Consider the following 16,719-nt stretch of genomic DNA (forward strand, 5'->3'; position numbering starts at 1 on the left):
GTTTTACTTCTTCATACCCCTTTTCAGACAACTTTCTTTAATCACTAATCAATGTCAGAAATCAGGGTAAATATACCTGATATATTTTATTTATAGGAAAATTTTGTTTATCTCATCTCTATTAATGTTCAAATGATTTAATTGAACTGGAACAGAAAATTTAATTTAATGTTTATCAATTACTTTTTTATGTAGTGCTTGGTTGAAGAATTTCCTAAATTGGTTATTTTTTATTATTATGTGGTACTTTCTGAAATTGATTTATTTAATATTTGTTAAATGTGTGTTAAATTTGTTAAATTGTCTGAAATAAATTCATTCATTCATTCATTCATTCATTCATTCAAGTTTCTAAAGTGAACATTAGTTATACTTGAAACTTTCCCCAAAGATAAATGCATAAATCCATGTCATAGAAGGGTGAAGGATTTTTTTGTTACAGGGTTCATACAATTAAATCTTAAGTCCAAGGTGTCCAATTTTCTTCACCTCCACAAATCTTCAGTTAAGATTCTCTTTATAAGCCGAGCTGTGTAGTTTCACTGGCTTTCAAAGCTATGCTCAGTTTTGCAGACACAAATGCAGAGAATAGCTAAAGAACATGCATGATTATAAACTTTCAGCTCCCCTCTGACGTTGCTCTGCTACCAGCCGCGTAGGAATTAAAGAATTAAAGAGCGCTTTTGCCCGATGCAGAATCAGTAAAATCAGTAGAACTGGTGCAAACTTCACGTGCTGAGAACCTGTCGACAGCCGACGTCACTGAACGGCTTCCAGATGCAGGGCCACTCAGACAGCTAAGGGAGGGGAGCGGCAGACGGATGGGCTCTTTCAAGGTCAGCACGTGGGTGGGTTTTACATTTGTGTCCGGTGGTAAAACAAAGTATGCGGCGCGCACATTTGTAAGCTCTGGGTTCCGCTGTGGAGAGCCGCGGGGGCGCTGAGGTTGGCATGATGATTTCCAAACTCTGGGCTGTTTCTTTTACATCAAAGTAACTGTGGGGATCAGAAACGGGGGGTGGGTCTGCGCCGGGCTTCCTTTGTAAAACACTGGCTTACTTAGCCGTTGAATGTGCATCGGCGGTGGAGAGGAGGACTCTGAGAATCCTTCAGTGTTCATCTGGGTTTCTGCTTATTCAAACTAAGCCTGGAGGTGTTCTGAATGGGGAAAAGAGAGGCGTCCCGTTCTGCTGCTGATCACTTTGTGGCCTCCGCACATCGGGCATGGGGAGGATGTTTACAGCTGTCAGCCATCCTTCTCATCGTCATCTTCCTGTTCCTCTGTCCTCTCAGTATCTCTGAGGTCTCAGGCCAGTGATTGGATCTGTGCTTCCTGTCAGAATAAAAGGACCCAGCAGCCACACACTTCCTTCATCACACACATTCGCCACCCTTTTCCTCTTGTTCTTAAGCTGTGGGTATATGTGGTTTGACCGATCTGAGTTCAGGAGGTTTTATCTGAACATATGGAGACTTTTCAATATAACATGACCCAACTTTAATGGCCATCTGACCTCTAATGAAGATTAGGATGCTGGTGATGGTAATTTAGTTTATCTGGCAGCCTGGCTGACCCAGGCATGAAGTTTCTGGGTTTTCTTTTTGGACAATATCGCCCTCTAGAGGTCATGCTAAGTCGTCAAAGAGAAGCATCACTGGACTTACTGAGGCAACATAAACCTGTTTCTGTTGTTTTTACAGTGTATTTATCAAACAGCACACAAGGATTTGTTCAAAAACAGGGATTTGATGTGATAGATCATCAAGATTCATAATCCAGAAGAATCAAGAATCTTTATTGTCACTATGCGTTACTTACACATTACACTCACGCCACAACAAGACACATTTTTTTAACATCAGTGTAGTGCAAAACCATTTTTTAAAAATTCAGTATAAATAGAAACAGTTAAAAAATAGGTATTAATTCTCCGGTACTCTGATTCACAAAAATAAAATTCTGCGTGATCAAGTCACCGATTCCTAAATCTGTGTGTGATTTAAGAAATTCAGCTGTTCTGTGAAGTTCTTAGAGATTTCTTAGAGGATATTAGTGTATAATCAGCATCAAGGACACTTATGAACACAGCAGACAGGTCAGGGATAAGGCTGTGGAGTAGCTAAGGGTTATGTTTTAAAAAAGAGGCCAAGTCGAGACATTCCCCAAAAGACTTGCAGCTGTAAATTACAACAAAAGGTGAACAATAGAGGGCTGCCGCACTTTACAGATTTTATGTGCATAAACCATGTATCTTTTTGTGGATTTTTTTTTTTTTAAATCTCTTTTTTTATCTAACTATTCTTAGTGAGACATGTTTATCACCATGTTAGCTGTGCCAGATAATTAGCTGTGCCAGAAATTTATGTCAAAGGATCTTCTGATTCATTTTCTTTCATCCCCAGATGGTGGAAAAGATCCCTTCTTCACCAACACTTTCCATGACTCCAGAGGTTTGCCTGTTCCAGGACCTGAGGGTCCTCCCGGGCCTGTTGGTGAGTGTTTATTGTTCACAGGATGTTTATGCTGTTGCTGGAAAAACTCACGTATGCACATTTCAACATCCTAATATTGAAAATAAGCTTCTTTTTTTTTAGCATATGTTTTATTCAACTTTGACTGTCAGATTTTTTAAAGTTATTGAAGTCTGAGAAGGTTGTGTTCATGCCAAAGTTTGGCTTCAAACTAATGGGTGAAACACAAACATGTCAGAAAGAGCTTTGCCTTCTTCACCAGTGAGAAGTAATGAAGCAATGCTTCTAACACACAGGTCCCCCAGGTCCCAGAGGCCCTGTAGGACCTCCTGGCCCATCGGGACAGAACGTAAGCTTCCTGGCGTGCAACATAGACATACGACGGACTCACTAGGTGCATGTAGCTCTGTTGCTGTACATTTGTCATGTTGGATTTTTATTTCTGACTGACTACAGGGTAGACCCGGAATACCTGGGGCACCAGGCTCAATAGGTCCAAAAGGAGACCGCGGGGATAGAGTGAGTACACTGATTTTTAAAAAGTGAGACCTTCATCAAGTCGTGAAGCAGATGTGTATGGTTCTTGCTGTTTGTCTTGCATGAAGTCAAATTTACCTGGTCATAGTTTTCATGAAGCAGAGTGAAAATGAAGCATGATTGAGACAAAAACCATCAAAGTTTTGAGTACAGTGCTATGAAGGACAGGAAATTGTTGGAAAACCAATTGGTAAATTGTGTTTTATTTCAGTGCTCTCAAATCCATTTCCATGAGTCATATTTACAGATGCAACCGATCAGAGTTCTTGTAGCTAATTTCTGATCTCCAGTTAAAGTAAAACTTGGACTCGTCAATGCAGATTTTGGCTGTTTTTTTTTTTTTGTTTTTTTTTGCTCTGAATACCCTTCAGAAATATATAATATAAAAAGATGGCAGAGCCATGGTCAAAATATTGTTTTTTTTCTGTCATGCCGTGTGTGCGAGAGCATTTGCTACAAAGCTGGCTTTAAATTATGTTTTAAAATGAATACAAAAATCAAAATGGAGCTGAATTCTAAACGGTCTTCAGTGTTTTTTATATTAACAATCAGTGCAGTTAGTCGGGCTAGCATTACTGAAACAACGGTTTCCAAGTGGAAAGCTCAGAGGATAAAGACGCTTCACGCTGAGATTTTTAAAAAGTTGCCAACATTTTCACAATCAACATGTTTCATTACCGAGAGATTCATAAGAAGAGACTTCTCTGTGCTCCATTCAGCCTTCCTGTTATCTGCTTTAAATCTCGGCTGGTTCGCTGACAGCGTGACTGAACCGCAGACATGACTCATGTCACAGAAAATACAGTTTCTTACATTTATCTGCCTCCCCAGACTTTGTTTTTAAATACTTTACAGACAGTGAAAAAAGCCAACTTTGAGTCTTCGTCATTCAACTTCCACATGGAAGAGTGTTGTTAATCTGACCTGGCAGAGCTCACATGTATTAGAGCTCACGTAATACGATTTGGTCACTAATCGGGGGTAAAAAAAAATTCAATTTTTGAGCTTGTGGTTGGCCCTGTCACCGGTCAGATGTTGAATGTTTCCACAAAAGACTAAAGGTTTTATAAACATTTGAGAGAATCTGTGTTGAGCACAGAATAATCCGCTAACAGTTGCATATTTTAAACCGGAGATGGTCAAAAAGAAATGCACGCTCCTTTAAAAAGCACAAACTAGCTCTTTAATTTAACACTAAAAAGGAATCTACTAATGCTGGATGGTCTGGGATATTTCGCCAAACAGACAAAATCATAAAGAAATAAATTCATGAGGTAGAATTGAAGACCTCAGAACATCAGACAGAAAGTTAAACTTTGGATGCAAATGGATCTTATAAATGAACAGTGACCTTAAACAGACAGCTAAATTATTTACAAAATCACTTGAGGACAACAAAGTCAATGTTTTGGGGTGGCAATAACAAAGCTCTGGTCTCAGTCAGATATAAAGTTTGTGGGCAGAGCTGAATAAGTGTGTGCTAGCAGGGCGGCCTACGAACCTGACTCAGTAAGAGCCGTTCTGTCAGGAGGAATGGGCCTAAATCCCAGCAAACTGCTGATTAGACCCAGGTCATACAGTTTGAAAGTCAATTTAACCAAAGGATAAGGAAACATGCTAGAACTTCTGAATTTGAAGGAAAAAAATATACAGCATATAACAAATAGAGATGGGTTTTTGTTAATCCTTACTGACCTAAAACCAGAAAGGTTTAGCCTGATTTGATTTCATACAGTGTGAAAAAAGGGTCACGCTGTATTCTGATTTTTGATTATTTACCTTGAAAGGTATAAAAATGTCTAATGTTGACTAATATACGGTAGGAGAAACCGTTTTCTTTTTTACAGGTTAATATGATAACAATATGATTAATTTAAGCCCCAATATGTTTAAATTTGCTTTTATTCGTCTCTCACTAACTTTTCACATTTCGTTTTTAGGGTCCGTTAGGTTATCCTGGAGAGAGAGGCTTCAGAGGTGAGCCGGTAAGTCACCTCTAATCTGATTTGTGGGTGTTTGGGAGGGAAACATCAACACATGTCATACCTGGTTATGCTGCGGTAAACTACACTGAGCAGCAGGAGTAAAAAGCACACAACCCAGGAACTGAATGTTTTTTTTTTTCTTTTCCTGCAGCGCTAAACTGCTCAACAACTTTCTGTTTTGAAGCAACACTGTTCCACGTTTTATTTTTATTTGTTTTTCTCAGGGAGCGCCAGGTCCCAAAGGAGAGCCAGGGGAGAAGGGCTTGCCGGTAAGATTGTTGATTAGAGCTCACCGGGTAACACAAAACCCAAGGGACAAATGTTTAAAGTTTTTCATTTTAGGTTGTCGTTTCAGAATGTTTTCTGTGTCTTAACTGTGCATTTTCATTTTGCGTCATTTTGTTTTCATTTTCCAAGCACAATCCAAATGTAAGATATTTTCATCTAGTCATCACATCTTTAAAGCTCGGTGACCCTTCTCTAAAGAATAACCATGACCAACGTCTCAGGTTATGGTTGCGATCTTTTACCAATCAATGTGACTCTCAGCAAACTGGTTTCTTCAGTGCCATACATTCCTACCTAACTGTCGGTCATATGTCTGTTTCGTATTGTTTTTAAATTAGAATGTAACCCTTATGTGTATGTGTCTGATCTATCTGATTTGTTTGTGTACGTGTGTGTTGTTGTTGGTCCTTGGGGTGTGCTCTGGACTGCTGCCCCCCTGTTACAACACTGTCCTCTTGACCCTAAAGCTGTCTGACTCCCACTGCAAGCTACTGTCCCCATGGCTACCATTCACAGTCACCTTTTCAGCTTCTTACTTTGGCATATGCATATAAATACCCATACCAGCACAAGAACGACAAGTCATAACTGGTGCAAAAACCTTCATTTTGCTCCGTTCCAAATGTGCAATATTAACTCTCACCAATTTGTTTGGTTTTCCACACAGGAGTCTGAATGAAATACATGAGATGTGTATGCCAAATCGCTGCATTATGTGTCAGTAGTTGGGATTTTAAGGTGTGGTGCTCCAATATGGGTGGAGTGGATACAGCTATCCCTTTTCTTCCACTGTATACTTTGCATGACAAGCACAATCCTGCACGAACCCTTTCTTCTAGATTTTAAATTAACCAGTTACTATATTTAGTGCATAAACTAATACTGTGCAATTAAAAAGGAAAATGGTGAAGTTGCTATTTTGTTCAGAGAAGACATTAGTGTCAGCAGCAAGAAAAAAAAATAGCAGCAGATGGTAACATGCTAATATGCTAGCAGCAGTGATGTTAGCTTTGAAACAATTGTCTTAGCCACATGTTTTAGTGTTTGCTAGTTAAATTTTATCAAAAGGTTAAACCAATGTTATGTCTATGCACAAGTTAATTTCCTTTTCTTTAGCTGTTCCTAAGAGCCAGACTTTAACAGTTTCAGCTATTAGCAAACAGCTAAAGGATGATACAGTTCTTTCAATTAGATTTTAAGCCACAGTTGTACAGTGCCTGGCTAAAGAATGTACATAATTGGCCAACACAAAGTAGTAGGCTACAGCATTATGAAGTGAAAGGAAAAGAATACACAATGTTAAAAACAGTTTTACAAATAAAGATCTACTGTGTACTTTTATAGCAGCAATTATTGCCAGCGGGTCTATAGACACTCACTACTTTAATAGTTTAGATCACAACATCTGGTAGAAGGCCCAGTCAAATTCCAGGCCTATATCTGATTTGGGAATCTGTGGCAATACTTTAAATTGGTAGTCAGAGACCATCACTATCCAATTTTAACTACTTTGAAATAAGAATGAGATGTGCCCAGCTGGCAGTGACATATCCTGAAAAGATTTCAGTAAAATGCTTCTGCAGAGTATTGAGTCGTGGGTGCCCTAAAGATTAATGGAGAGCCTTGGTCCTTGGATGGAAAGTGAGAAGAAGGTAGGAGCGGTTTAGAGATTTACACAATGATCTAGATTAAACGTTTACTTAAAAAGCAACAAATTCAGCATTATTTGGAGAAAGACGGCTTTGGCTAAAACCAAAATCTGATAATGACACCCTGCGGTAAACATATATGTATCCAAATATTAAGTGATGCTACGAACAATTAATTTAATATTTGGTCTCTTGAAATTAACCAAAATCCGAAGAACTCCTTCTTAGGGAACAACTATAGACACGTTTTGGCAGTCTATAATCCTAAAACATTTCATTCACTGTCCGAAAGGTTGACATAAACCTTTGAGCGATGCTGCTTAAGTAACTTTGCCGTTTTCCTTTGCACGTTATGACCTTGGTTTGTCATTCCTTAACCTGTCTTTCTGAATAAGTCGTTCATGTAGCTGTGAAAACCTTCAGCCATTCTTCTCTGCATGTTTCTCTGAGGATCATGATGCACTCAACTGTCTCTGTCTGTCTTACATCTCTTGTCACAATTGCTTTTGTTACTTTTAAAAGTGAAGACCCCCTGAGGTCGATGCCTTGTCCCTTAACAAAAGACAAACCAGACTTGTGTCTCTGCTGCATTGAGACTGAACATTGCGGAGCTAAAAATAAACACAGAGAATGCAGATGGCATGGTCATCTCTATACCCTGAGTGTGTGATTCAGCTGTGTTATGCTGCCACGTGATGCTGGTCTGTCATGTGCATGCTGATGTTTGCCTGCCCAGCATGGCAGGGAATGATATTATTCAGCAGCATGCTCATAAAGGACATATAGAGAGAACTTGGAGGAATGGAAAGTCATGCTGGGCAGAATTGTGGACCGTTTTAACCTTCTAACAGCTAAACTGTATTGGGAAAATGACTTGCATCTTGGCGAGCAGTCCTTCGGCTTCTGCTCTTTACCTTGACGGCTGTATCTATCTTCACAGGGGGACGGCATACATCAGATCAGAGAGGCGCTGAAGATCTTAGCCGAGAGGGTTTTAATCCTTGAGACTATGATCGGTATTCATGGTGAGTAGGAGGCCTGAGGAAGGGTCAGCTTTAGGCAGGGGTCACAGCTGTGGGTGAGCCCGTACGCCCACCATACCTAACTGCTGGGACAGAGGGCGGGAACAGTCACAGGCAGCCCCAGGACATGGACAGTGTTTTCTGCAGCCTCACAAAGTGTCACTGCTCTCTGATAGGACATTAGCTTGCAGATGTTCCAAGACTTGCAGGCAGACCTTGAGCTTCTGGCTCGCAGGGTGACACTGTTGGAGGCTATCATCTGGCCAGGTAATACCGAAACACCCACAGTCCCGCTGGCCCTCGTTTCTCAGTTAGATCAAGATAAAGAAATGATTTATGATCACCATCTGTTTTCCAGTTTTTAAATGTTGTTATAGTCCGTAAAGATTGTGAAGCTGTTTTTCCATAAATGTATTTTGCATATCCTTGTCCCATTATGAAGATGCTTTGATGACAGTAGAGGTTAAAAGAATTTTCTAAATCTCTTCATATAGCAGATGCGATCCTTAATAGTTAAAATTTTGAATCTGTTTAAGACGACTTTGTTTTTTTTTATACATAATTTGTCTTGCAAAGTATTCATATTCCTTGAATTTTTACACTTTTTCAAGTGTTACAACCATAACGTCAATGCATTTTGTTGGGATTTTATGCGATAGACCAACACAAAGAAGCACATAATTGTAAGGTGAAAGGAGGTTTTAAAAATGTGTACAAATAAAAACCTAAAATAATTACATGTATGTGTAATCTATTCCCAATACGAGGAAAACTACCTTTCACTCACAGAAAAGCTAGATTTATTTTCTTTTTGATCTCATATAAAATCCCAGTAAAATATATTGAAGCCTGTAGATGCAATGTGAAAAGGTTTGAGTGATATGAATACTTTTGCTGCCCCATTATGACTGCGAAGGAATCAAAAATTAACATGACTGATCACTGCTCCAATAAATTAGATTTGCAGAGTTTTCAGCCTTAAACTTATAACATTGATTTATGTTGTGCTTTATTTATAATTGTATGTTTTTCTGGAATTTTCTTTCTTTCTGGCTCCTACAGCTGGTAGCAGTTCTTACTTATATAGGAGGAATGTACAAAACAGCACTTCTCGAAAGTTGTGTCACTGCTTTGTGTGTCATCTGGAGCAAAAAGAAAATTTAAAAGGCAGTTGTGGGGTTTTTTTTTGTTTGTTTTTTTCAAATGGTGAATATTTGTTAGACTTTTCAATTAATATAATAAATCTAGAAGAACTACTATTTTGAAACAATTTTTCTATTTATTTATAAGTGTGTTGTGAACAATGCTCTTTACAGACAGTGAGTCTGAATATTGCTCCTGCATAGAAAAGATAAATCTGTCATGTTTTTAAGGTTTGTTGAGAATGCAGAGAAAAGAGTAAGGCCAATAATCTGTAGGTGAGGTGCACATTTTAAAACCTATAAAAAGTGTTTTAGTTAAATAGCTTTTTTTATTACCTGCCTAAAAGTTCATCTTAGTTTGTTTGAAAATATATCTATAAAAAGAGGAAAAGTACCCCAGAGATACAGCTGTAAAATCCCCAAGCTTTACTTTTAAGATTAGCCCGAAATGTTTTTGTATATATTTTTATGATTTGAGATTAAAAAAAATGTATCTAGCTTTGCTATTATTAACAAATGTTATCCAAAACTAAATTGTAAAATCTGATTTCACTGACTTTTCTCAACCTATTGATAGTAATGAAGAACAACAGTTCTACCCTGCATTGACATGTTTTTGATGTCCCTCCTGAACAGTATATTTTTAATTCTGGCAATATTGTGAAGGAGTAAGAAGGTAGTCCTAGAAATCGGTTTAATATGGGACCTAAATGATCTCTGGGTCAAACATGATATCAAACTTTTTTTTTTTTACATTGTTACTAGAGGCCAATCCAGATTAAGTAACTGACTAAGCAGTTTATTTTCAGAGACTCTGTCTTGTTTGAATTTAAAAGAAGAAAATCAAAAGCCATCCAGGTTTTCATGACTTTATGAGACATGTCTGTAATACTGATTGGATTCATCAGGATCTATGCATAAATATTGCAGTGTAGCATCATAACAATGGACTTTTATCCCAATTTATCTGACAATTTTAACAAGTGAAGGTGCACTTGTTGTACAAGAGCTGACCTAAGCCCTGAACCCTGTGGTACAGTACAGTACAATACAGTAAACCTGGAGTGTGAAGATTTATCATTACCATGTGAAAACTGGCCTGTCAGAGAAATATGATTTAAACTGGCCTAGTGCTGTTCTTTTGATCCCTGCAGCACATTCAAGCCTTTCTATGAGAATGTTGTGATCTAACAGGACAAGTACAGACAGAAGTCCATTATCTGAAGCCATGAGAATATCATTAGTGACTTTCGCTGTGGCTGCTTCAGTGCTATGATGAAACCTGAAACAGAAACTCTTCAAACAGCTCATTACTGTAGAAAAATGCTCACAAGATTGATTTGCAACTATCTTTTCAAGTAAAAAAATAAGAAAGGATGATTAGATATGTTTCTAATTTATTAAGGCATGTTGATTGAAATAAAGTTTATTGAGTAAAGATTCTTTTTTAGTAAAGGTCCTTATCTTATTTTGTAATCTTCTGTTACATATTTAAAATAAACAGATAATTACAGCTACCTTAAAGGCCTCTGCTACATCTCTGTTTGCTGAGGAGGAGGATCTGCTAACCATATCTAAATTGGGGTCATTGATCAAAGGGGAAATGTCCTTTAGCAGTCCATATACAATTCAGGTTCTACAGGGTTTTTCTAATGATATCTCAATTACTGGTGACTTAGTTACCATGTCTAGATAGGTGGCAAGAATTTCCACATCAGTCAACATAAACTAAGACTAAATGCGAAATAAAACTACAGATATTATTATTTAAGTTAAAGGTAAATTATGAATAATTAATCCTAAATTCTAAAGGTCTGCTGCAAGCCAAACTATACAGAGAAGCCTCAAGTTTGCTTTCTGACACATCTTTAGAGTAAAGAGTCCACGCGTCCACACATGTTGATGGACAGGGAGGTCCCTTTCCAACTGCTGTCTTTCTTCAACAGAGCCTGATCTAGGGTCTGGGGACGGACCCTTCGGCACATCCTCCCCTAGTTTCTACAGAGAAAAGCGAGCCGGTGCTCTTCCACATCGACTTGCTTCTCCTCTGTTCGCCGACACCAAGGTCCGAGGGAAGTAGCACCCCTGTCCTCCGCACTGACCCCGTGGATCACAGACTGGGCCTTCCCCTCCAACAGGTCTCTCACCGGCGTTCAGCACATTCAGACCTTATCCGGTGCCCAGTCTGGGCTCTTATCAAATGGTTAAGAATGGGGGTCACCTCAGGGAAACTCAACGGATAACTCCACGACACCCTGCTACATCCGCAACCCGAGAACTGCTTTGATTTACCTCCATCTGAATATATATTTAAAAGAAAAAAACAACTGCTTGTCTGTTTTATCTCTTTAGCTACAGAACTTAAGACATTAGTAACCATGTTTAAAAAAAAAAAAAGGAAAATCTTCATCCAGGTTGCCATGGTTCAGAAACAAACAGTTCTAGACAATAAGGGTCCATTTGGAGAAAAGCAGAAATCAGTTTTTGCTGCTTTCAGTTTGTCCGCAATCTGAAGAGGGTCCATTATTTAAGTACTCTGAGCTTGTGCAGTCTGCATTACAAAATTGCAAACATCCTGCTTCCTGTAGTATTAGTTTTCTTATCATTTCATCTTATTGTTTAACTCAGTGTTATGTAGTGCACTAAAGAGATGAAGTCATCGCTATTCGATGTGTGTTTTTAACTAGTGATTTGTAGTCTTCTGGTGTTTTTTTTTGTCGTCTTTGTTTTGGTTCTGTTTGTTTTGTCCCCTGTTGTATAAGTGACTGATTATCGATTTGACATGAAATCTGCACAAACATCGGCATCTATGTTGAATGGTGCTGCAGTCTGAAAACTGAACGTGTTAAAATTAAAACGGCGCTCCGCTGACTCAGATCTCTCACACATACACACACACACACGGAGGAAACTTATCTGAACTTGAACATATTTTACCACTGTTGTGTTGTACGACCGCTTAACCTGCTCTGATGAAAACCCTTTTTTCATCTTACATCAAAGTTATTGTGAAGCTATTTAAAATTGTAGTTCATGTTGTAAGCTGTTGTGTAACCATTTTGTGTTTTTTTTTTTCCATTTTCTTGCAAATGTGTTACTGTGTTAAGATAATCCTGCTTAGATGTAAGTGTAATAAAATGTTTTTATTATTATTTTAACATCTCACCTGTCTGAATTTGTGGTACAAAAGTATTGGTTAAACAATTTTATAACTTACAGAGAAAAAAAATGACATTCACCATCTGTGATTTGCTGATATGGAAATACAAAGCATTTTATTAGGGAACTTTTTCAGCTCTTCGTTCACGTTATCCAGATGGGTAAATGTTCTTCATGTAGCCCACAGGGAAAATAAAGTAGCTCAGCAAAACCCAAGCAGGATGTATGTCCAGTTTGACTTAAAAAGTGCAAATGCTGTAGCAGAACGAGTCCAGTGATGCGAGCTTGTTTTAGGTGCTCTGGTGCGGAGGATGGCTCTTCCCCTTAGATACCACCACAGCTTGTTCTCCAACGCTGTCCTCAATAAGTAGTGAGATGGCGCCATCTAGCTGCTTGGTTGCCGCTAATGCCACCACAGCTTTGTCGGTGGGGAAGCCCATCTTCTCCAGCTGCTGAAGCCTGCAAAGAAACCGAGGCAGATGCCTGAACCACTTGAAAACACATGGACTTGACTGTTTTAAGGGAGTATTAATGAAAAAACACATTTGTTAAATTTCCGAATTAACGGCACTAACCGCAGAGATGAAACCGATGATTTGGGGACCTCTACTTTTGAGTCAGGCCCTTCTTCAGGAGCGTCCTGTAAGGAGGCCAGTATCCCCGCTCGTAGCATCTGCTCCTCCAACACTTCTGCCTCAGACACAGCAGCAGCCGACTGCGCCCCCATTGCCCAGGGAAGGGATGGCTCCATCCATGGGTTAGGGTTGTAAGCTGTGGGGCCCCTCACTGGCGGAGGAGTTGCACGATCAGCCACCATGAACTCAGGAAATGGTCTAAAAAAAAAAAAAAAACAATTGACAAATTGTAAAATTTTCTTGAGGGTACATTATAATATTTTCACATTTGTTCACATCAAGACTGCAATCTTCGATGTATTTAAATGGGGTGTTTGGTAAACCTGCACAAAATACCATGATGTTGCATAGTAGCAAGAAAAGGAAACATGGCTTTGTTTTTGAGTGATGTAAAAGTTTAAAGAAGAGTTAGATAGGGAAGATGGTGGAAGCAGAGAGAGCGATGTTTGGCTGATCCACCACCTAAACAGTGGCAGAAATGAGCACATAAACTTCTTTAACAATCATACAATTACTAATATGTAGATAAGATAAACTTTATCATCCCCAAAGAAGGAAATTGATTAGTTTCAGCCCCCCAATGGGTTAAAGATGTTGCTCTAGTAACATAATTTTATTGAGGATAAATACATATTAGGAAAAATATTGAATAATCATGAATAAAAAGAGGAGGATTTACAAAGAATATATATAAAAAAGAGGGGAGAACATATTTTCTATATTGCATGATAATATCAGTAGCCTAAAAGATCATCTAGAAACGTGCTTGTGGGATGCCATCTCCTCGCTTTTGATTGCTGCAGCGGTTCTCACTTTCCAGGCAAGACATGCAGAGAAAAGATGCAATGTTCTGCGGCAACACGCTTCATTAACCAAGGACCAATTTACCTTTCAAGAGTCTATTCTCCTCCTAGAAATGTGTGGATGTGCGCTGCTGTTCGGTTTTGTTCTCCATTTTATGTTGGCTGTTTTGCCAAATCCAACCACTTTATAAAAGCAGCTGATCTCAGTAAAATGCTGACAGGTGAGTCCGCATTAATATCAAATAGATGAAGTAGTAAAATGCCTGGCAAGAAAAAATAAATAAGAAAATCAAAATAACGACGAGGACGTAATAATAACTCCTGGGTAGGAATTGTTAGGTTAAAATAAGAGCACTCTGAGAATCTTTGTGGATACAGGCAGAGATGTTTATAAAAGACGGGAGAGAAGACAAGAGCTGTAGAATGAAAGCCAAAAGAAGAGTCGTTTGTAGTCCGACTCAAGCGATGTAGAGGGCACACTGCGCATAGCCTTGAGCACACTGTCCCCATGTTGAAACATGGTAGGGGCAGCAATGCAAGGTAGGGAGGCTTTTCTTCAGCGGAGGCAGAGAACCTAGTCAGAAAAAGGCAGGAAGATAGATGGAGCTTAATCTAAGGCAATCCTGGATGAAAGCGTGTAGGGTACATAAAAGGTTTGATGAAGGGTGGAGCGTTGGCTTCCACCAGGAGAACAATCCTAAGTTTACAGCCAGAGCTACATATCAAAGCATGTTCATGTGTCAGATAGGCCAAATACAGATCTAAATTCTAAAATTTAAATCAGAGATTGTTGCCAAAGAAAATAAGACTTCGGCCTCTACATGTGTAAAGCTGATAGAGACATACTCCAAAATACCTGCACCTGAAGGTGGTTCTACAAGGTATTGACTTGGGGAATCATTACACACAGAACAATTCTTACACTTTTATTTGTAAAAAGAATAAATTGTGCATCATTTTCCTTTCACTTCAATTATGTGGGGTGGTCAGATGTTGAATGTAATTTACAATACCTCTGTATGGTTGCAAAAGTTGGCAATCTGAACCTGGTTGAAGTGGGAACATACATCCAATTAGGAATGAAATCAAAGACCCCGGTCTCTTCCAGTTCCTGCAACGTCCCAATAAAGGGCTGATGATCTGAATGTTACATTAAGGAGCTAGGGGATCACTTGACAGAGACAAACCATCACCAAACCTTAATTTTTTTTTTTTTACAGATTAGCCATTAACACACCTGTGCCAGGGACACTTTCTTCTTGACCTGATCATGCTGTAATATGGGGTGCATAGATACATTGGACTCACACCTGCCCAACTGTAAGAATCAATATCTGGATTAATGAGCATGGCAACCCTGTCCTCGGTTGGCCATAAAGTTTGCCTGACCTAAACCCCATCAAGAGAGAGTCAGAGTGAAGCAAAACAACTTTCCAAATGAACTCGGCCCCTCAGCGGTGCCACAGGCTGGTCGTCTTTTCTAAGGAACTGGAGATAATCTCTACCAATATTTCCCTGTGTATAATCAATCTACACAATTTGAGTTTAACTTTTTTGAAATACTACTAAAATAAATGAACTTTTTGTTGCTGTTTTACATTGCTGAGATGCACCAGCAGCGTGACAAACATCCGCAGGCCATAGACGGCGGAAAGGATACAGTTGTGCCCGATGCATATCGCACAGAGATGAAGCAGGGCTGGTGTGTCTGGCAGCAGCAGCAAACCAGCCAGCAGAAAGAGCCATGGCAGGAACCAGACCGGTAAACACCTCAGCAGCCTCCTTTGTGTGGCCTGTCGACACTGAGCCGTAAACAGGGCGAGCTGGGTGGCAGAGAAGCCACAGATCCGACTCGCCTCACCTCCGACCACAAACAGCACCAGCGTGTAAATGAAGGACAGCAGGGCCATGGTGAGGATGGACAGGAGCAGGAAGGCCACTGATCCCCAGCGGCGCTCCTGACACGATCCCAGCAGCAACAGGAGAACCACGCTGATCAGCAGGGAGGGCGAGTCATCATGACTGAGAGCATACAGAAACACATCTGAGGAGAAACAGTTCACATGCTTATTTCACATGGTTCAGAAGCGACGTCCACTAGAATGATCTAAAAGCCTCCTTACCTCTGAACCTCGGGAAGTATCCTCCCGGACCTACGCTCAGACTTGCCTGGATGCCCCCAGCATACATCAGCAGCATCAGCGTTATCAGCGCCAACGTTACCACGCAGAATCCAGGACGACCTGCGCCGAACAAGGACCTGACTGACAGGACGAGGCCTGCCATCATTTCACGTCAGCTGCAGCTTCTCCCCTTCGCTTTCACGACATTAATCCATTTGATGGCGCTCATCATAGGAGAAATACATCCGATGAAAGACTTAAAATGTGTATACAGAAATGTTTCGCCCTAGAGTAGGGCTCTTAAGTCGCTAAAGGAAACGACTAGGATTCATTCTTGTTTTAAAATCAACGACACTGTAGATAATTAACGACAGCCTATAAATATCCCAATTTATCACACGATAAACGTGACTAAAGTGGGTAAAAAACGATGTAAGTAAGGTTAGCTTAGCCCTGGAAATTCCACAGATAACAAACTTCCGCAAACATCTTCTTCTTCGTTCTGATATTCTACGTTTTACCGCCACGCCCCCTACAGGTCATCCAGGGTTCGTGTTTTCTCTGCTCGAGGACGATTTACAATAATTTTGCTTTTAGATTAACTCTTTTTGGTATCAGATCGTTCTTTATCTGAATTGCTTGTTAACACAAGATTGTCATTTTAAAATATCTTGAAAGGACCAATTTAGCCTAGTTGCAAGTGACATGTTTTATTTTGTTGATTTTTTCCCCCAGATAATCTATTCTGCGTCATTGCTAGCTACTGTGATTTGGAAACGTTTTTTTCCCCCCAACTTTTTTAATCATTGTATTGATTAGATTTTTTTGATCTGTTACAATAACGAACTTAATTTTTTAGTGTAAGTGGGAAGAAATGTTTTTATTAATTTCAAGTGTTTCAAGC

At 39.5% G+C, this 16,719-nt stretch overlaps 2 protein-coding genes across 2 annotated transcripts in view; one reads left to right on the forward strand and one right to left on the reverse strand.

Moving 5' to 3' along the window:
* emid1 (EMI domain containing 1) overlaps nucleotides 1–12,250 on the forward strand; it is a gene marked incomplete in the record, with an annotated part of 79,523 nt that extends 67,273 nt beyond the window's left edge. The window contains 7 exon segments of the mRNA XM_036143688.1: nucleotides 2,404–2,493; nucleotides 2,769–2,821; nucleotides 2,929–2,991; nucleotides 4,950–4,994; nucleotides 5,219–5,263; nucleotides 7,872–7,956; nucleotides 11,042–12,250. Coding sequence (XP_035999581.1) covers nucleotides 2,404–2,493; nucleotides 2,769–2,821; nucleotides 2,929–2,991; nucleotides 4,950–4,994; nucleotides 5,219–5,263; nucleotides 7,872–7,956; nucleotides 11,042–11,175 — 515 coding nt within the window.
* Nucleotides 12,172–16,369, reverse strand: rhbdd3 (rhomboid domain containing 3). Its single transcript, XM_012863586.3, has 5 exons — nucleotides 15,816–16,369; nucleotides 15,353–15,736; nucleotides 14,706–14,832; nucleotides 12,830–13,087; nucleotides 12,172–12,713 (listed from the first exon to the last, which is right to left on the reverse strand). Exons 1-5 carry the CDS (start codon nucleotides 15,979–15,981, stop codon nucleotides 12,545–12,547), a joined length of 1,104 nt encoding a protein of 367 aa, XP_012719040.2. The 5' UTR covers nucleotides 15,982–16,369; the 3' UTR covers nucleotides 12,172–12,544.
* Between the last annotated feature and the right edge of the window lie 350 nt (nucleotides 16,370–16,719).

Source organism: Fundulus heteroclitus, chromosome 12, assembly GCF_011125445.2.
Source record: "Fundulus heteroclitus isolate FHET01 chromosome 12, MU-UCD_Fhet_4.1, whole genome shotgun sequence".
In the NCBI taxonomy this organism is placed as follows: Eukaryota; Metazoa; Chordata; class Actinopteri; order Cyprinodontiformes; family Fundulidae; genus Fundulus; species Fundulus heteroclitus.

What these genes read in the sequence shown, in the direction of transcription:
- rhbdd3 (XM_012863586.3), bottom strand. Translation starts at nt 15,981, where the DNA reads ATGATGGCAGGCCTCGTCCTGTCAGTCAGGTCCTTGTTCGGCGCAGGT. An exon ending in ATACTTCCCGAGGTTCAGAG is followed by an intron (nt 15,737 to 15,815) that starts GTAAGGAGGCTT and finishes GTTTCTCCTCAG; the next exon opens with ATGTGTTTCTGTATGCTCTC. An exon ending in TCATCGGTTTCATCTCTGCG is followed by an intron (nt 12,714 to 12,829) that starts GTTAGTGCCGTT and finishes GTTTCTTTGCAG; the next exon opens with GCTTCAGCAGCTGGAGAAGA.